At 33.6% G+C, this 18,965-nt stretch overlaps 2 protein-coding genes across 2 annotated transcripts in view; one reads left to right on the top strand and one right to left on the bottom strand.

The window, feature by feature from the left end:
• LOC100261590 (uncharacterized) overlaps positions 1 to 4,646 on the bottom strand; it is a 76,356-nt gene extending 71,710 nt beyond the window's left edge. The window contains exons 1-8 of the mRNA XM_010663024.3: positions 4,339 to 4,646; positions 3,125 to 3,416; positions 2,760 to 2,988; positions 2,293 to 2,632; positions 2,095 to 2,208; positions 1,843 to 1,971; positions 1,575 to 1,766; positions 1,276 to 1,470 (exon numbers count right to left, since the gene is read on the bottom strand). Coding sequence (XP_010661326.1) covers positions 1,276 to 1,470; positions 1,575 to 1,766; positions 1,843 to 1,971; positions 2,095 to 2,208; positions 2,293 to 2,632; positions 2,760 to 2,988; positions 3,125 to 3,416; positions 4,339 to 4,437 — 1,590 coding nt within the window. The 5' untranslated portion in view covers positions 4,438 to 4,646. The remainder of the gene's footprint in view (positions 1 to 1,275; positions 1,471 to 1,574; positions 1,767 to 1,842; positions 1,972 to 2,094; positions 2,209 to 2,292; positions 2,633 to 2,759; positions 2,989 to 3,124; positions 3,417 to 4,338) is intronic.
• Positions 4,647 to 12,439: 7,793 nt separating this feature from the next.
• Positions 12,440 to 17,833, top strand: LOC100266783 (RGS1-HXK1-interacting protein 1). The gene is made up of 9 exons (XM_002277963.4): positions 12,440 to 12,841; positions 13,328 to 13,394; positions 13,514 to 13,591; positions 14,152 to 14,204; positions 15,067 to 15,150; positions 16,680 to 16,732; positions 16,823 to 16,887; positions 16,998 to 17,056; positions 17,458 to 17,833. Exons 1-9 carry the CDS (start codon positions 12,608 to 12,610, stop codon positions 17,545 to 17,547), a joined length of 783 nt encoding a protein of 260 aa, XP_002277999.1. The 5' UTR covers positions 12,440 to 12,607; the 3' UTR covers positions 17,548 to 17,833.
• The last annotated feature ends 1,132 nt before the right edge of the window (positions 17,834 to 18,965 follow it).

The raw sequence follows: 18,965 nt of genomic DNA, 5'->3' as shown, positions 1-18,965 counted from the left end.
AAACTATATCAGAGGCAAGACTCTTTGGAGGCTCGTGTGTTTGTTTTCGTTATGGATTGTTTGGAGAAAGAAGAACGCTAGGATTTTTTAGGACACTTGGAAGACGCTAGAGATGATGTGGGATGTATTTCATTTCTTTGTTTCTTTTTGGGCTTACTGTACAAACATTTTTAAACTCTATCCTTTGAGTGTAATTCAGCTTAGTTGCTTTTTGATTTGCACACCTTAGGGTAGGGTTTATAGGGCCAAGAGTTGTTACACTTGTATAGACTTTTTGTTCATTTTGTTTAGTCCCTTGTATTGAGGAGGTTTACTTAGTTCTTTTTTATTAGGTCTATATTTCATGAGGAGGATTTCTCATCCTTCTCATGTTTTATTTATTCTTAATTAATACATATGTTTGTCTCTGATAAAAAAAAAAATACAAATCTATGGATAACTTAATTTATTTATTTAAAAGTTTGGAGAAAAAAAAAAACTTTTAACCATTAAAAAGATTAATGGGGCGAAGGCCCAATGTGAGTATGGAAATTCCTGTACCTCACTGCCCTAATTTGAGTTTGGGAAGATGATGATGAAAACATCTTAAATAATCAGCCAGGGACATGATAGGAGGCCCCACCCCAAATCTGCCCCCATTAACATCCCTTTGCATCAAAGTTGTTGCCCCAACCATTATCCTACAAGCCATAATTTTAATCACAAGCTGCAACAGAGAATTTATCTCTCAAGGAAACCTTCACAACCATTTATAAATGCAAGCCTTAACTCAAGATTACATAGCCTAGTCCCAAACCATCCTCTTTCTTAGGATGAGACGGAAGTTCTCAATTAGCTAAACAGTATCTATTGGAGAAAGACATCACTTAAAGCAATATGCAATACACCTCCCTAGGAACATAAAGAGTTCAAGATAAAAATACCTCAAAAAGGCGCTACCTAAAAGCGGATGGCAGAAGAATGGTGAGAGCAGGAAAACAAATAAGCTAGGTGATGTACCAAACAAACAAGATGCACTCATATGATACAATTAAACTCAGCTGAAGAGTGCATTATCCTGCTTATTCGGATCACTTGCACAAATTATGTTCCATAATAATCCCAATTTGGGTCACCTAGACAATTCTATTCCACTAACCCACTATCTAGATCAACATGTCCAATCAAATCATAACCTTTAATAAACACTAACAAAAGTAAAGAAACATACAAGCACTTAGGAGGGGAAAAAGATAGTGTGATAAGGACAAATACCAAGTCCACTCCAATTTTTACCTTTAGCTCCTTGCAGATATCCAAAATTCTAGTCATGTTGTTTGGATCAATGATGTGAACATCTACAAATCCCCGCAGTACAAGATCAGGATTAACATGCCAGAGGTGAAGAATCATACCATTTCCCATGGAATTCCCAACTATCAAGGGGAAAGCAATGGAAGACACTTCATATTGGAGGACATTATATGCAGTCTGCAGAAACCAATGCAAAATTTTTTTTATCAATCAACAGGTATTACATGGAGAAATAATAGGAAACCATATAACAAAAATGCACATAACAAAAAGAACATTACATTAATATGCGCAAGTCCAAGAAGCAGGATTTCAGGATAGTGTTTTAGAGGATACTCAAGCATTGATTGGACAGAACTACCATGACCTCTTTCAGCCAGTTGACACAACACACTCAAAAGGTCAAGACATAACCATGCATGATTTGCATGCCCAAGTTGGAATTTATGGCCATACACAGCATCAACATATGCCTGCAAGAATAATTGGCTAGTCACACCATCAACCAGACAATCCATAATGAAGAACTGAACACAAAAAGTATCATACCAGTTGTCTTGCAGAATGTGCAAACGTAAATATTTCTGGTGGTGCTGATACAGCATATTTAAGAAAAGATAGCTGGCCTTGAACATTCTTCCAAACAGATCCACAAATAGCATGCAGTGGAAATTGATCCTGCATAACTCAGTTTAACAGCTTCAGACTAACATGGAAGAAACTCCTAAGTTCACTTTCCAATCTCAATAAAATGTACTTAGCAAGCTTTGTAACTTTTCACATTCATGTTATAAAACATACCGGACATGCATGTCTATAAGCAGCCATCAAAAAAGAGAATGCATCATAATTTGGCACATAGAATCCTTCGTGATCTAGCTTTTCAATAACACCTATCCAGTTGGTCCCTGGAGCCTGTATTCAAAATAAATACTTAGGAACAAACAATTCACTTTTCCTTGCAAAATTACAACAAGATGATTGTAAAATAGAACTAACAAGTTGCTTCACTGAATCTATGAGGATTTCAATATTCCAGGAGCTCAATAAGGGCAGCTCGGACAAACTGTTGCTACCAAGGGCCGAGAGGGATTCAACAAATGTGTTCTGATTGTCCCCGAGACCAGCTTGGGTGCGTGCAACTGTGCCGAGTAATCTAGAAATGGTGGCTTCAGTCAGTGGTAAGAAAAGGCATAAAATCTCTTTGCACTGCAAAGCATTAACAGTGCATCCATAACCCAGTTCCATCATAATGTTGTCCACGTTTCTTTCCTTCTCCATTTCTGCTAGAATAGCATCAAAATCATTTTCCCTGCTTTCACAGAACAAATCCAAATCTCTGCAGCAAATTAGACAAGTAGTCAAACAAAATAAATAACTGAACAAAAAAGGCTCGTAATCAATTGCAAAGCTATTTTGAGAAGAAAAAGGTTTTTTTTTTCTATTTTTGATAACATAATTAGTACCCCAATAAGTTTGCCTTGCGCAATTCATCTGAAAGCAATGGAGCTAAAACAAAGGAGGCACCCCTTTCCAAATGAACTAAGGATAACATCTGTATAAAGGAATCTAAAAGCGGGTAAAGGCCCTCAGCCTGATGGAGGTACATAATGATATTCTGAATTTGCTCAACAGATTTCATGGGAACAGGATTGGCACACAATTCCTCAATCTGAGCCATGCAGAAATTCCTCCCTGGAAAGCAAACAAAATTTAGTTTCGAGATTGGCATAAGCAGCGAACATAAAAGAAGCTAGTAATGCAAGGAAACTAATAAAGTAAAAAAGGTGTTGATATAGCAACCTGCACTCATTGAAAAGCTGCAACTTACCACACGTTCTGAATTCAAGATGTTCAGAATCCAAAAGAGCCAGACCAATGCCAATTTTTTCACAAGCTGAAAAGTGTAGGGTATTAGAGAGATTTTCAAGAAATCTTTCACTGATTGCTGTACTTCTTAGTGACTGGCAAAATATCGTGCAGAAATTCGGTCTATCAAAGATGTACTTGAATAATGAAGCAAAAATTGCTTCCACCTGTGTATTCTTCAACTCTGCCCTACTCAGATAATCTAAGCAGGTTTCAAGTAGTAACACACTACCTTCAATTCCATAATCAACAAACTGCCAAAAAGAGATAAGAACATCACCAAGCAATCTGATGAAACAACATGGTGAAAACTTAATAAAGTCATAGTCCGTCTATTTGAGATTGATCAAGGAAATTTTGTTTCCCCTCGTGCATTAAATCATAAATTCCAAAATTTATGTTCATATAGATGTGACTAGATATATTAATATATCAACTATTATTAATAAATACTTTATTGAGTCCCAAGCATGAGCAGGTCACACCACCCAAAACAATAGGATTGATTTATCTAGTTTATATGCTTCAAATCCAGAAATTAAGTTGAAAAAACTCGCAGCAAACAAGGGCATTGGAAAGGGAGAACATTTAAATATCCAGTTTGATAACATTTTCCTTTTCAGATGTAAAGGGCCTTAATGGATGCATAACCCAAAGGCAGCTCTTCCTGATAACCCCATAAGAACAGTAATGGTTGCGAAGGTAGAATTCAATCCCAGCTCCCAGAGGCAACTGCTTAGAGACTCTACCTCTCTACCGCATGACACTCTGGCATCCTTAATGCCCACATAGATTATCATCTGGCCAGATGATAACTTCAATAACTCCTAGAGGCTTCATTTCAACCCTGACTAACTCCTTCATTTCTCTATTGTTCGCTGGCCCACAGGAACCACTGTTACATCGCCAATTTTATTGTGATTTAATCAAATTCAAGCACTATACTAATCTACACTCCCCAATTCTACCAGCACAAACATAACAATTTCAAGACGGCAAACCACCTACAATTCTATCAATCGAGTCGAATCTGACCAAATGGACAACCAAAATCCAGAAACCTCGATCCATCAACAAAATTAATAAATAATAAAACACCAAAAAAAAAAACAAAATTCTAGGGTTGTGAAACAACTAATTATGATTTACAAGCAATGTATGATTAAAAAATCGTACCTCACGGAGCTCCTCGAAAACATGGTCAGCGTTTTCTTCGTTCAAGCTCTGAAGCAAGAACCGAATCTGGTTCGCGAAGGCGGCAGAGGAATGCGTCATCGCAAAAGCGACAGAGCAAGTGCTAGGGTTTGTATAGATAGAGTGAGTGTGTTTGGAAGGTGAGAAAATGTGATTCGATGGGCTTGAGAAAATTGGGACAGAGAATCGCTCAGAAAAAAAAGTGAGTTTCAAGCACTAGCCATGTGTATCTTACATATCAGGTTCCAGACGAGCGTTTCCATATGGGGATTTCCTGAGACACGTACGGCTTATTTTGATATGGATATCTCACGTGTGTGCTTTTTATTCTGAAAAAAAAAAAAAAAATCTCTTAGGGCCCACTCTATGATTTGGTGGTTTACGTTTCTAGTTGAACTCCAATTCCAGTTCAAAAAATGTTAATAGTGTTTAAATCCATTGATTTAATCTAAAATATTAATTCAAAACAATGGAAAATTTTAATTTCCTGGCAAAATATCTTCTTCTGTTCAATCTTAGGGCCCTTTAGATATCATGGTCTAAAATCTAATTTATTTTATACTTAGAAAAAAAAAAAGTAATAATAATTAAAGAGGTGCCACCTTGTACGCTTGAAATCCATGTCATGGAATTTAGTTCCGAGATCTGTGTTGTTGAAATCTTCATGTCATTCTTTTCGCCTTTTTTTTTGCTCAACAACCAAATCTAAACCATCTCCTTCAAAGCTTTATTGTTAGCAAAAAAATATTTGAGATAAGTTCAAAACTAATTCCATTATCTTTTATACATTTTTTTTTAATCCACACATCAATATTATATTTGTATCATATGAACCTATTTTAAGGTCTTATGATTATGTAAATCTTGGCAAAAAATTATAGTAAAAATAATTTTTTTTAAAAAAATCAATGAATAATTTAAAAATGCTCTAGAAGTGAAAATTATTCGAAAAGTGGAAAACAAAAGATTACAAAAAAAAAAAGTTTCATGGTGTCCAAACTTATAAGGTTGAACATCAAAAGTATGTCCAAAATTATAGAAAAGTGGAAACAAAAGATTTAAAAAAAAAAAAAAAGTTTCATGATGTCCAAACTTATAAGGTTGAACATCAAAAGTATGTCCAAAATTATAGTTCCCAATGATGTTAGACTGTCCCATCCTACAACCTCGTAAACATGAAACTTTATTTTTTTAATCTCAAGAAATACAAAAAGAAATGCAATATATATATGTCGTAAAAAATTACATCAATGCACCTGATTATTCATTTATCTATGGATTTAATACATTTTACCTCTTCAACCTATCTTGTGTTTTGCATATACTCTAAAGGTGTAATGTGCAAAACATGGGATAAGTCGAGAAGTAAAGTGTATCAAAACCTTTATCTATTATTGAAAAACATAAATTTTTTTAAATTTTTTATTACATATATGAATAAAATAGAAGATAATAAAAGAACGACTAAGAAGAGGAGATCCATGTATATTCACTTTAATTGTACTTCGATTATTTCATCAAATGTCCTTTTTCGTCCTAGAAAAGTTATTTTTTTGGTGGATATATAGAGATATACCCATAGAAAGTAAGAATTGTTCTAATTAATATAAATAATTTTTTTGAATGTAAATATAAATAATTTTTGAAGTATCATATAAAAATAATTCATTGATTTTTAATATATTTAAATTTTTTTTTTTTAGGTTTTATCTAATTCCTAAAAGTTTTGAGGGAAAATGCAAATGAAAGAAAGTTGAGAGAAAAAATATAACGAAAATTAAAAATAATTTAAAGTTGATTTATTCATTTTATATGCTACTTGAAAATAACTTTACTTATTTTAACAATGTGATGTAACAATTAAATGATTTAAAAATGCATAAATGTCTAATATTTTTAATTATATTTTGTTTTTATTCGGTATTTAAATATTAAAAAAATAAAATAAAACATTTTTCTTAACAATTTTTTTTCCTTAATGTTGTCGAAACCAGGCATAACTTTGCTTTTTTAATTATAATTTTTTATATATATATTTTCATTCACTTAAATTTTTCTATAAGGGAACTCTTTCAAATGTTATGAAGTGTTTTTAATCCCTCGTAAAATAACTTTTCAACAAGCTATTAATCAAATCATTTCTAAATCGGATTTTTATATAATATTTTATAATTGCAAAGTAAATTTTTATTATTATTGAGTAAATTTTTTTTAAAAAAATAGCAACTAATATTGCTAGATGAAATAAAACACGTTTTAGAATTTTTAAACAAAAATAAAATAAAATTAATCACATATTTTACAAGTATTTTCATCCTTCTCTTATCCCAAATTTTCTAATTATTTAATAATCGGAATAAAGTATAAATTGTTATAAATGAAGTGGTGAATGACCACATTGATAGTTATTTATGAACTCCATTTACTCATCTTTAAGATGAGTAATGAGAGTTCATATAGTGAAACCTATAAAAGGCTTCTTACACCCCATATAAGCAACATCCAGAGTAAAAAAAAACTTTCACTCTTCCTCTCATTCTCTCTTTCTTTCATTCTCTCAACATTTCTCTTTTTTTATTTATTTATCCTCTTTATATATACTATTAAAGTAATATATAGTCATCTCTACTTTTATTCGAGTCACATTTATTATCGTTTTACAACACGTTATCAGCACGAATTGCTTTGAAGGTAATTCTCATATCTTAAACTTGAAGTTATTTATATAAAATAAAATTTTACATATTTATATTATTGTTAATTTGTTTTGTTAAAAGTTATAAACAAATTATTTGATTTTTTTTATAATCAAGGTTATACCAATGCTATCAATTTATTATAATTGATTCTAATAATATTGTTTTGTCATATATATAAAGTTATTTGACAATGTCGAATCTCACAAAACTCGAATTTGTGGCATTTGACATTTTGGGAAAGAACTATCTATCTTGTATCTTTGATGCTGAAATACATCTTGATGCAATGAACCTAGGAGCTACGATCAAAGAAGAAAATCAAACATCCCTGCACGATTGCGCAAAAGCACTAATTTTCCTTCGACATCACCTCCATGAAGGTTTAAAAAATGAGTATCTTACAGTAAATGACCCTTTTACTCTATGGAGTAATTTGAAAGAAATATATGACCACCAGAAAACTGTGATTCTCCTAAAAGCTCGATATGATTGGATTCACCTGAGGTTGCAGGATTTTAAATCTATTAGTGAATATAACTCTGCACTTTTCAAAATCAGTTGACAATTAAAGCTATGTGGAGAAAAAAAAAATCACATAATAAGACATGTTAGAGAAAACTTTTTACTACATTTCACGTTTCGAATGTGTTCTTGCAGCAGCAATATCAAGAGTGTAGATTTACAAAATATTATAAATTAATATCATGTCTTCTTGTTGCTGAACAAAATAATGAGCTTTTGATAAGAAATCATAAGTCTCGTCCAACTGGATCTGAAGCATTCCCTGAAGTGAATGCAATATCGTCCCAAACTCGTGAACGTGGACGAGGACGAGAACGTGGTTGTGGTCATGGAAGAAATCCCCGATACTATGGTTTTTATAGTAATAATTCATCAAATTTTGAGAAAAGGAAAGTCTCATTGCACCACCAAAAGTGGAACAATACTGAGGCAAAATAAGAAAATGGGAAGTGTTTACAAGATAAACCTCCAAGAACCATGAGAATAATTGTTATAGATGTGGTATGAAAGGACATTGGTCGCATACCTGTCATATGTCCAAACATTTGGTCGATCTTTACCAAGCATCAATAAAAGCAAAAGGAAGAGAGATAGAGATGAACTTTACCGATGGTGATGGATTGGACCTAACCTACTATGATATTGATTTCTTTGGAGGTCTTAATGAAAAAACAAATCATTTAATAAATGATGAGAAGATTAACATTGATTAATGTTACTTTACATATCAAATAATATATTAGTATGTCTTATATTTACATATTATTTTCTTTTGTTATTTACATTATGTATTTTTTTTATAGTTATATCTGAAATCCATATGTTATTTGGTCTCAAGATGAATGAGGATGATGTATGTCTCACAGACTATGCAACCACGCACACAATTCTTCGAGATAAAAGATATTTCCTCGAATTGACATTAATAAAAGCTAATGTAAGTACCATATATGGTACTACAAACTTAGTTGAAGACTTTGGAAAAGCAAACATAACGCTACCAACTGGAACAAGATTCAATATAAATGATGTTTTATATTCTAGAAAATCCATAAGAAATTTGCTCAGTTTTAAAGATATCTGCATAAATGGATATCATATTAAAACTATGAACGAAGATAATATAGAATATCTTTACATTACTTCCATTATATATGGTCAGAATCTTATAATGGAAAAACTCTCGGCTTTCTTCTCTAGATTGTATCATACAACTATAAAGTCTATTGAATCATATGTTGTCGTGAACCAGAAGTTCAACGACCCAAAAGTTTTTATCCTTTGGCATGATAGGCTAGGTCACCCAAGGTCTTTAATGATGCATCGAATAATCGAACACTCACATGGGCATCCAATAAAGAACCAGAATATTCTTTCACCCAATGAATACTCATGTGCTGCTTGTTCACAAGGTAAATTGATAGTCAGACCACCTTTTACTAAAGTCATATATGAGTCACCAATCTTTTTAGAAAGAATACATGGGGACATATGTGGGTCTATCCATCCACCATGTGGACCATTCCATTATTTTATAATCTTAATAGATGTTTCTACTAGGTGGTCACATGTTTGTCTCATTTCTACACATAACGTTGCCTTTGATAGACTCCTTGCACAAATAATTAGATTACGAGCACAATTTATAGATTATCCAATTAGGACAATATGTCTTGATAATGTTGACGAATTTACTTCTCAAACATTCATTGACTATTGCATGTCAGTAGGAATAAATATTGAGCAAACTCATACCCAAAATGGTTTAGTAGAATCCTTCATCAAACGTCTCCAATTAATGGCTCAGCCATTACTAATAAAAACCAAATTATCTACTTTCGTATGGGGACATGCTATTATGCATGTTGCAGCTTTAGTCCGTATTCGACCTACAACTTACCATGAATACTCCCCTTCACAACTTGTGTTTAGAAAACAACCAAATATCTCTCACTTACGAATCTTTGGTTGTGTAGTATATGTACCAATTGCACCTACACAACGCACTAAAATGGGTCATCAAATTAAGACTTGGGATTTATAGGTTTTGATTCTCCATCTATCATAAGATATCTTGAACCTTTGATAGACGATGTTTTTACAATTCGCTTTGCAGATTGTCATTTTAATGAGAGTGTTTTCCCGTCATTAGGGGGAGAAAAGTCGATTCCTGAAGAACGACGAGAAATTAGTTGGAAGACATCTACTATGTCTCATCTTGATCCTCGTACAAATCAATGTGAACTAGAAGTTCAAAGGATCATTCATTTACAAAATCTTGCAAATCAACTACCAAATGCATTAATTGATACAAAGAAAGTGACAAAGTCACATATCCTAGTTGCAAATACTCCAACACAGATTTATGTCCCTGTAAGACAGTTAACAAATGAATCTAATATAAACCCGAAGTGTGGTAGACCTGTCGGCTCAAAAGATGTAACTCCCTAGAAGAGGAGAACCCTAGAAAAACTTGGCACTCTATAAGAGACCATCAAAACGATTGATTAGTTCAAAATTGATAAGTCTATAGCCCCAGAAGAGGCACAAGTAATGCAGAAAGCCCCTGAAGATACACATATTAAACAAGAAGCCCCTGAAGAGGCACATATTGAACGAGAAGCCCTTAAAAAGGCGCATGTACTTGAAAATTGTGAAATCTCAGTAAGTTATGTATACATGGGATAAAAATGGGATCGAAATAATATTGTTATTAACAATATTTTCGTTTTCCAAGTGGCCTCCGATATCATAAGAAATGATGAAAATTCCGAACCATGAAATGTGGAAGAATGCCGACATAGAAATGATTGGCCAAAATGGAAAGAATCTATACAAGCAAAGTTAAACTCATTAACAAAACGAGAAGTTTTTGGACCTGTAGTCCAAACACCTAAAGATGTAAAACCTATTGGGTACAAATGGGTATTTGTACGAAAGCGCAATGAGAACAATAAGATCATAAGATATAAAGCACGTTTAGTAGCACAAGGTTTCTTGTAGAGACCTAGTATTGACTATGAACAAACATATTTTCCCGTCATGGATGCAATCACATTTCATTTCTTAATTAGTTTGACAATCTCAGAAGGACTGGATATGCGTCTCATGGATGTTATTACAACATTTTTATACAAATCCATGGATAATGATATATACATGAAAATTCCTAAAGGATTTAAATTGCCTGAAGCAAATAGTACAAAGCCTCGTAGCATGTACTTAATCAAGTTACAACAATTCTTGTATGGATTAAAGCAATCTGGATGCATATGGTACAATCGCCTTAGTGAATACTTACTAAAAGAAGGGTATGTGAATAACCCTATGTGGCCATGCATTTTCGTTAAGAAATCAAAAACCAGACTTGCAATTATTGCAGTGTATGTTGATGAATTAAATCTTGTTGGAATTCCAGAAGAGCTCACAAGAATAACAAATTACTTGAAAAAAGAAATTGAGATGAAAGATTTTGGAAAAACAAAATTTTGTCTCGCCTTGTAGATCGAGCATTTTCCAAATGAAGTTTTAGTATATCAATCAACATACATTAAGAAAGTTTTGAATCGTTTTTACATGGATAAAACACATTCTTTAAGTTCTCCAATAGTTGTCGGATCACTTGATGTAAAAAATGACTCATTTTGTCCTTGCGAAAAAGATGAATAATTACTTGGTCCTGAAGTACCATATCTTAGTACTATTGGTACACTTATATATCGTGTCAATTGTACACGTCCAAATATTGCTTTTTCTGTCAATTTATTAGCAAGATACAGTTCTACTCCAACTCGAAGACATTGGAATGGTATCAAATATATATTGCGTTATTTTTGCAGAACTACTGACATGAGTTTATTTTACTCAAGGGAATCAAAACAACAATTGCTTGGATATGCAGATGCAGGATATCTTTCAAATCCACATAAAGGTAGGTCACAAACATGGTATGTGTTTAATTGCAATGGTACTGCTATTTCATGGAGATCTGTCAAATAAACAATAGTGACCACATCATCAAATCATTTAGAAATACTGATAATTCATGAAGCAAGTCGTGAATGTATATGGCTAGGATCTATGATCCAACATATTCGGGAATGACGTGGACTCTCCTCTATCAAAGATGACCCAGCAATATTATTTGAAGATAATGTTGCATGCATTGCACAAATAACATGGGGTTATATTAAAGGAGATAGAACTAAACGCATTTCACTAAAATTCTTTTATATACATGAACTTCAAAAGAGTGGTGAAATTGATGTGCAACAAATACGCTTAAGTGATAATCTAGCAGATTTATTCACAAAATCATATTCAACCTTAACATTCAAGAAGTTAATACACATGATTGGAATGCATCAACTCAAGGATATTGACATGAGGGGGAGTATGCTTGTAAAAGGGTGTTAGTGTACTGTACTCTTTTTTCCTTTATCCAGGTTTTGTCTTACTGGGTTTTACTGACAAGGTTTTTAACGAGGCAGTTATAACATACCAATAAAACAATATTATACTCTTTTTCCTTCTCTAGGTTTTTTATATAGGATTTTTACTAACAAGGTTTTAATGAGACATATTCTTTTAATATGATGATCATAAAAGGGGGAGTGTTGTAAATGAAGTAGTGAATGACCACATTGATGGTTATTTATGAACTCGATTTACTCATTTTTAAGATGAGTAATGGGAGTTCATATGGTGAAGCCGTAAAAAACTTTTTACAACCCTAAGGAGTATCAAGAGAAAAAAAAAAACTTTCACTCTTCCTCTCATTCTTTGTTTCTTTCATTCTCCCAACACTTCTTTTCTTTCTCCCCTTTATATATACTATTAAACTAATATATATTCATCTCTTCTTTTATTTGGGTCGGATTTATTATTGTTTAACAACATAAATAAAGGGAGAAGGGAGAACACTCTGTTCTCAATTATCCTCGTTATTTTTCGCGAGCAGGTTTTCCTTAAAACTGTTTTCTGAAACGGATCCAAAAGCAAGGGTTTTAAACTTCGGACCTTCTCCTCCGATGGCGACAACAGTAGCAGAATGCGAATCAAAACCATCACCTGGAGATTATCCTCCCGACGAAAAACCAAAATCCCTAGAAGAAGCAGCCTCGTCATGGATCGAATACGGGGTCAATCAAGCTCAGCTCTTGCACAAAACCCTAGACGACACTGTCAATTCATTCATTGAAGCCTCTGGATCTCGCTTCTCTCAAATTCTGTCCACTTCTTCTGCTCATCTCCAACAAACCATTGTAAGTTTTTAAAATGTGTTGCCGAGAAAACAGAGGGAAAGAATGTAAGAAAAAACGGAGTTAAAAATTGGAAAACTCGATTAAACTAGGCAAAATAGTTGTTATTTGTTATTACTATTACTGTTTTGGTTTCACCAGATCATAGGCAAGAAATTTCAAAATTTTGATTTCTTTCACTTTCCTACCCTTTCTCGGCAACCATATGGAGAATTTCTAATGTTCTGCCAAGTGGTTGGATTCGAACCTGTTGATGGAGGAATAGAAGTGAAAAGAGCGCAAAAATTTTGAGTCTGGTTTTTGTTCTCTTTATCTTTATATATATGTATATTGGCAACCAAATGGAGCTTTTTTTATAGGTAATTTCATGTTTCCATTGGGACTTGAACCTGGAACCTCCCACAAACCCTCCCCAAAAATGGAGCTTTTTCTTATACATATGACTTTTTTTTTTATTCACTTGCTCTTTGTATTAAAATGTGAATGCAGGAATCTCTGAAAGATGTTAAATCTGAATATGATGTCTACGAGGATCTTGCTGTTGGAAAGATTAAAGGTCTGTTCCAAGTTCATGCTTGCTTGGAAAATAATTGGTTTTTTTTCTTTTTGAGATCTTAAGTTATAGTGTTTATAGATGCGTATACTTCAAATACTCATTATCATATTTTGTTGCAGAGGGTATTCTCGTTGCAGCATCAAATCCATTGATTACATCCGGGGTGTGTGTTGGTTTGGGATGTTTGCTGCTAAAAAGTGTGTTTCTTTAACCTATTAATCTTTATCTCAAATTAACCATATAAAACTGTTTGAAGCTTGATCCTATTGCTACCTATAATAGATGACAATTAATATCGTTGTTAATATATCTTTTTCAAAATTAAGAGATCCTATTTTGTTAGTGTTCAAGATTGTTTTCTCTATTCTTGCTCTTTGGCATTGTATATTAATTTCACTCAACCATATTAATAATTCTTGCGAGGCTCTTAGTCTTGGATCGGCTGGAAACAGGTTGGGTGGGGATAGAAGGTTGCAGTTTCAACTGAATGGATGGAAAAAAGTCACCTATCAAAACATTGTTAATAAGTTTCGTAATATTGTTGTAATGGGATTAGTCTCAGTACATCGTTGTCAGGAGTTTGATTTCTGTACCGAGTATCTAGAATGCCTTCTTTTTGATAAATAGGTTTATATTTTCATGTCAAGATGCAACATATATTCCTGGAAACATTACAAAATAGTCTATTCTGAATGGTTTGATGTCATATTAGACATCAATTTGTTCCTCCTGCCTATAATGTATTTATTATCTGCAGGGCCAAGGCATTTCTTATACTATAACACCTTGCGGCTTCTTGTCAGTGAAGAGGTGGGTGTGTATAAATATAAGTGCAGTTTTCAGTTTTTTTCACACTATAGATTATCTGAAAGAATTCCTTGTTTTAAATGCTGTTTATGGTCTAGCTAAGCTAAAAGTAGAAATACATGGGTTTATTTGCTTTTTATGAATGTGAGTCATTCACATGGCCACATGTGAAAATCTGAAATGTTATTGAAGCAGGGGTTTATGTCATGCTTCTACATCCTGTTTTCATGGTGAAGAGGTCAAAAATATGTTGTTGTGAACTTGCTAATGGCAGTTTTGCATTTTTTTGCCCAATGTTTGTAAAAATTGTTTAAATTTCATTTGTTTCAACCCAAAAAAAAAAAAAAACTGAGAAAATAAAATAAATTTCAAATCTAAAGAGATTTTTATTTGCTGAAGCCAGATGAAGAGACATGATTAAATTTTCCAAGCTCCATGGTAGTATGTGCATTGAGATAATTGGAGGCTTATTTGATTTTTTTAAATTTTTATTTTATGGGTTGGAGTGTGGGGTTTCAATAATACACGAAATATTCCTTGAATGCCTATGGAAGATGACATGCCATTTTTTGGTACTTATTTTCATTGGAAAATATTCTTTATTTGTTCCTGGCACCAACAATAGTGATCTGCATTTATCACTTGATTGATTTTTTTATGCTTATATGAGTTATACCTTAAGAACTCAAGAAGTATCATGCTGGAACTCAAGAAGCATGTTATACTTTAGGCGTGTTTTAGGCGCTCTTAATACAATTGCTTTTACCTATCAAAAAAGAAGCATGTTGGCCATCTTCTCACTACACTGGTCAGATTTTGAATTTTAATTGACAATAGCTTCATAGGTCTTCCTTTCTTGGTGCAGTCCATGGTTGCCAGAGCTGATGCTAAAGTGAATGAGTTGCGGAAATCAATTGACCTTCTGAAGGCTGAAAGTGAGAAATTGGAGGTGACCCATTTACTTTGTGTCAGTTGAATTGGTGATGAACAATCCCTTACATCAGTTCTCAATTCAATGCTTTCATATCGTATTATGTGTTGGTTCTTTTTTTACTTCTTTTGTGTTCTAGAGAACTGTTCTTTTTCACTTCTCAGTGTGGAGAGAGAGAGTCTGTAGGTGGGGAGGGTGTGTGTGTTGTATCATGCATCAGTTTGTTTTACTTATGTGTCTGTGTGCATATGTCTGGAGACAGGTCTGTTCCTTTACACTGCTCAATATATACAGAGGTTGACTCAGTCACTTCTCAGTGTGTGTGGTAGAGAAAGTGTGTTCTATCATGCATAGTTTCCTTCTTCTGTGTGTGTGCAGAGAGTTGATGCTTTTTAACTACGAGAGTTTTCGATTGTGTGTGTCTAGAGAGAGGTCGTGTATTAGTTCCTTCTCTCCTTTTGCTCTGTGTTGACAACTGGGTTCCTTTTTCACTGTGAGAGAGACAGAGAGAAAAAAGTTTTTTTTTTTTTTTTGGTTGGGGGGGGGGGGGGGCGGTGGTTTGTTTGGTTGTTTGGTTTGAGGTTGAATGAACAAAGGTTTGGCAGACTCATAGAAATATGTTGTATGATCAGTGTTGGGAAAAAAGGGAGAGGGAGGGAGAGAGAGGAAGGAAGACCCTCCCAAATGAAGGATTAAAATTCAGGGCAGGAAAATGAAAGAATAAATTAATTAGAAAGAAGAACTTGCTTTCACAATTGCAAATCCCATTCAATAATTCTTCCATTTGCAACATAACATAAATTTGTACGGCCAAGCTGGGTGCACTTCATTTATGAGAGTTACCCAAATCATTATTGACATTTGTAAAACATGATCTCATTAAAAATAAAAAATTAAAATCAACATTGTGAGAAAGTTGTCATACAAAGTTGACACTCTGATAGCTGTCTTATTTAGCAGAATGGTTAGCTATTAATTTTTTCTTTTTAACTTTCATGAGATCGAGAAAGAATTTCTTCCGGTCATAATGAGATTAAAAAACGAAATACCCCATAGGCTGTACCTTGAGTTGACTAAGCCTGAATTTGTTCATAAGTAACCAAGTTGTTCCCATTGTAATGTATATAGAGATTAGCGAGCAAGAGCTATCTCATGATCATGGAGGGTGTCTCTGATGCCATGTTGAAAGGAGAATGAATAAAAGGAAAATGGGAAGAGTTGCTTTTTTTAGTCAACCTGCATTGAATGGGACTGTTTGCTGAAGTTGGCTATCATTATTTAGCAGTCAACCAAAAAATAAAAAGTGAAGAATCCTTTACAAAAGCTCCCTTGATGTGACAATGGAAAGATAGATTTGCAGAAAATCTAATCCATAAGAAACTCATATGTTACACTACATACCTGACCATGCAGCTAGGCCTTTGGCCTAATGCTTGTTGTGCTATGATTTCTCAGTTAAACCAGTGCCTGCTCTTAAGTCAATGTATCAGTTCCTAAACAATAAGTTACTGTAATGCAACTGATAAATATATAATTATTGTTTCCAGAAGAGGGCATTACAAGCTGAAGATGAGATGAAACGAGGGAGGACAAAGCTCAGGTAGATGAAAAGCTATGAAGAGAGTGTGCCTTTCATGTCATCCTGAACTAGGCTGATTTGTCATTCGAACTTTTTTCTTTTCTGTTACAGACAAGCTGGGAATCAGATTCAAAGTGTCATTCGCTCAGCTTATAAGATTGAAAGACAAGCAAGGGGTATGCAAAATTTCCTTCCCTCTTTCTCACACACAAACACATACACAAGACTGAGAATGTGGATATGAGATATCTATATCTTATCTTGAAAGTGTTCTATGTTGTGTCAGGCTTGAAAGATATTCTTGGAGAACTTCCAAGTAGAGAAGCATCTCGATTCCGATCACAGGTAAATTTCTTGGTTATCAACACTCATTTCTTCTGCCTTAGTTGAAGAAGTTGGAAGTAGTGGACCATTCATGTGGTTTTTATTCATTTCCACTGTCAGCAATTATGAGTTTTTTCAGGAATCCTAGGATTAGCTCAAGAGTCATTATAAAACTGTTCTGATTAGACTTGAAGATTTGATACTTTGGATATTATTATTATTATTATTATTATTATTATTATTTAAGTTTTTGGTGTTTACTCCTTGTCAAATTTGAATTGAATAATGCCTGTATTTGGTGATAAATTTTGCTTATTGCCTTTCCGCCTTTTAAGATGTTTGCCTGGTTGTGAGCTTTTGATAAATTTTCTTTTGTTTGCATACTGAGGAAATCGCTTATGTCAAGACACTCTTGCTGGCAGGTTTCCAAGCTTGCTTCTGAGGCAAAACGAGAAAGGAGTGCTTTGAGCAAGGAGGTCTCAAAAATCAGTAACTATGGGATTTCTGTCTAAGAATTCTTGTGGCTGCCCTCTGGGTGCTCATGCACTGGAGTTCTTTGGTGATAATTACAAGATCTTGCGTCTAAAATGATGGCATCATTTCTTTCAGAAATAAATGCAATCTATATAATAACATTTATTCACCGAATTTTGTTAAACGGTGACACAAGTTTGTTTCAAACTGTACATCCTTTTTTGCTGGGATGGTATTTGTCCAAACGTTTGGAAGAACCAGTACAATAATGAATAGTTACATCATAGGGATATATAATGACAAAAGTGCCAAAATTTGAGGTAATTTGGTCCGCCATGTTGTAGCCTTACCCTCCCGGAAGTTGACTAAAGAGGTCATCCAGGTTCTTTACTGGCCTTGCTGGTTGCATCTTACAAAGAGCAAATTGGTTCAAATCTTTTCAACATTGAACTGATGAAGGATTTTTGGAGTTTCAAATGATATCAAAGGTGCCTGAGCTCACTCTTGGATTAGGTGAACTTGTTAACAATCTAGATGTTTCAATACCGCCTTATTTTAACGTATTAAGTGTTTATTGATGGTCTTCAATTGTCTTGACTTTTGAATTAGAGCTAAATGGTCCAGTGCCTGTATTGTATGGCCAGAATTTTACACTGACAAAAAAAAGGCTGGAACCCTCAGTGAGTTTGCGATTATGAATGTTGAGTTATTATGTTTGGTTCTGAAAAGTAATTAAGAAAGAAAAATAAAAATACTTTTTTTTTTTTTTTTTTTTTTTATGTTTAGTTGTTTTGCAAAAAATATAAAAAAACAAATATAATTAAAATTATTAAGAAGTTTATATATTTTTAAATTATTTAATTTTTACATTAAAGAGTTAAATTAGTATATAAAAATAATTTTTATTTGTTATTCATTTATATTTATTTTTTTCCTATTTTCTTTTTCTTATATTTACCCTTAAATTATCTCTAACCTATGTGCCTATCCTTCAGGTGGTTTACCTTGCCACGTTTATGTTTGGACTCCAAATGAAAATAGAAAGAGAATTATCTCAAATATTGACACCTGTCCATTCCAGTAAGAATTTTACTTGAAAGAGTTACTCGGTTGGTGATTGGAGGTCCCAGAAGTAGACTACCCCACCCAAAACCAAACTCGAAAGACCCGCACAGTGGGTCCCAAATCTGAATCCATATCTGGAACTGGACCAATCCCAAAGCCCAAAAAACACAATCCACCATCTGATCCAGAGTCAGGGCCCATTAAATGTCAATCAATCTAATATTTACTCACAACCTCATCTTAAGCGAATTGTCCCCAAAAGATGATAAGATCGAATCACAACCGTCGATTTCTCTAAAATCCATAAATGTGCACCTTTTAATTTTCCCTGCAAACCTCTCGCCGTTGGCCCTCCTCAGTTTCCATGTGAGCGCCCTTTCTAGAGAGACAA

Source organism: Vitis vinifera, chromosome 15, assembly GCF_030704535.1.
Source record: "Vitis vinifera cultivar Pinot Noir 40024 chromosome 15, ASM3070453v1".
Classification (NCBI taxonomy): Eukaryota; Viridiplantae; Streptophyta; class Magnoliopsida; order Vitales; family Vitaceae; genus Vitis; species Vitis vinifera.
The sequence above is the reverse complement of the archived record's forward strand: the minus strand, read 5'-3'. Positions and strand labels throughout refer to the sequence as shown.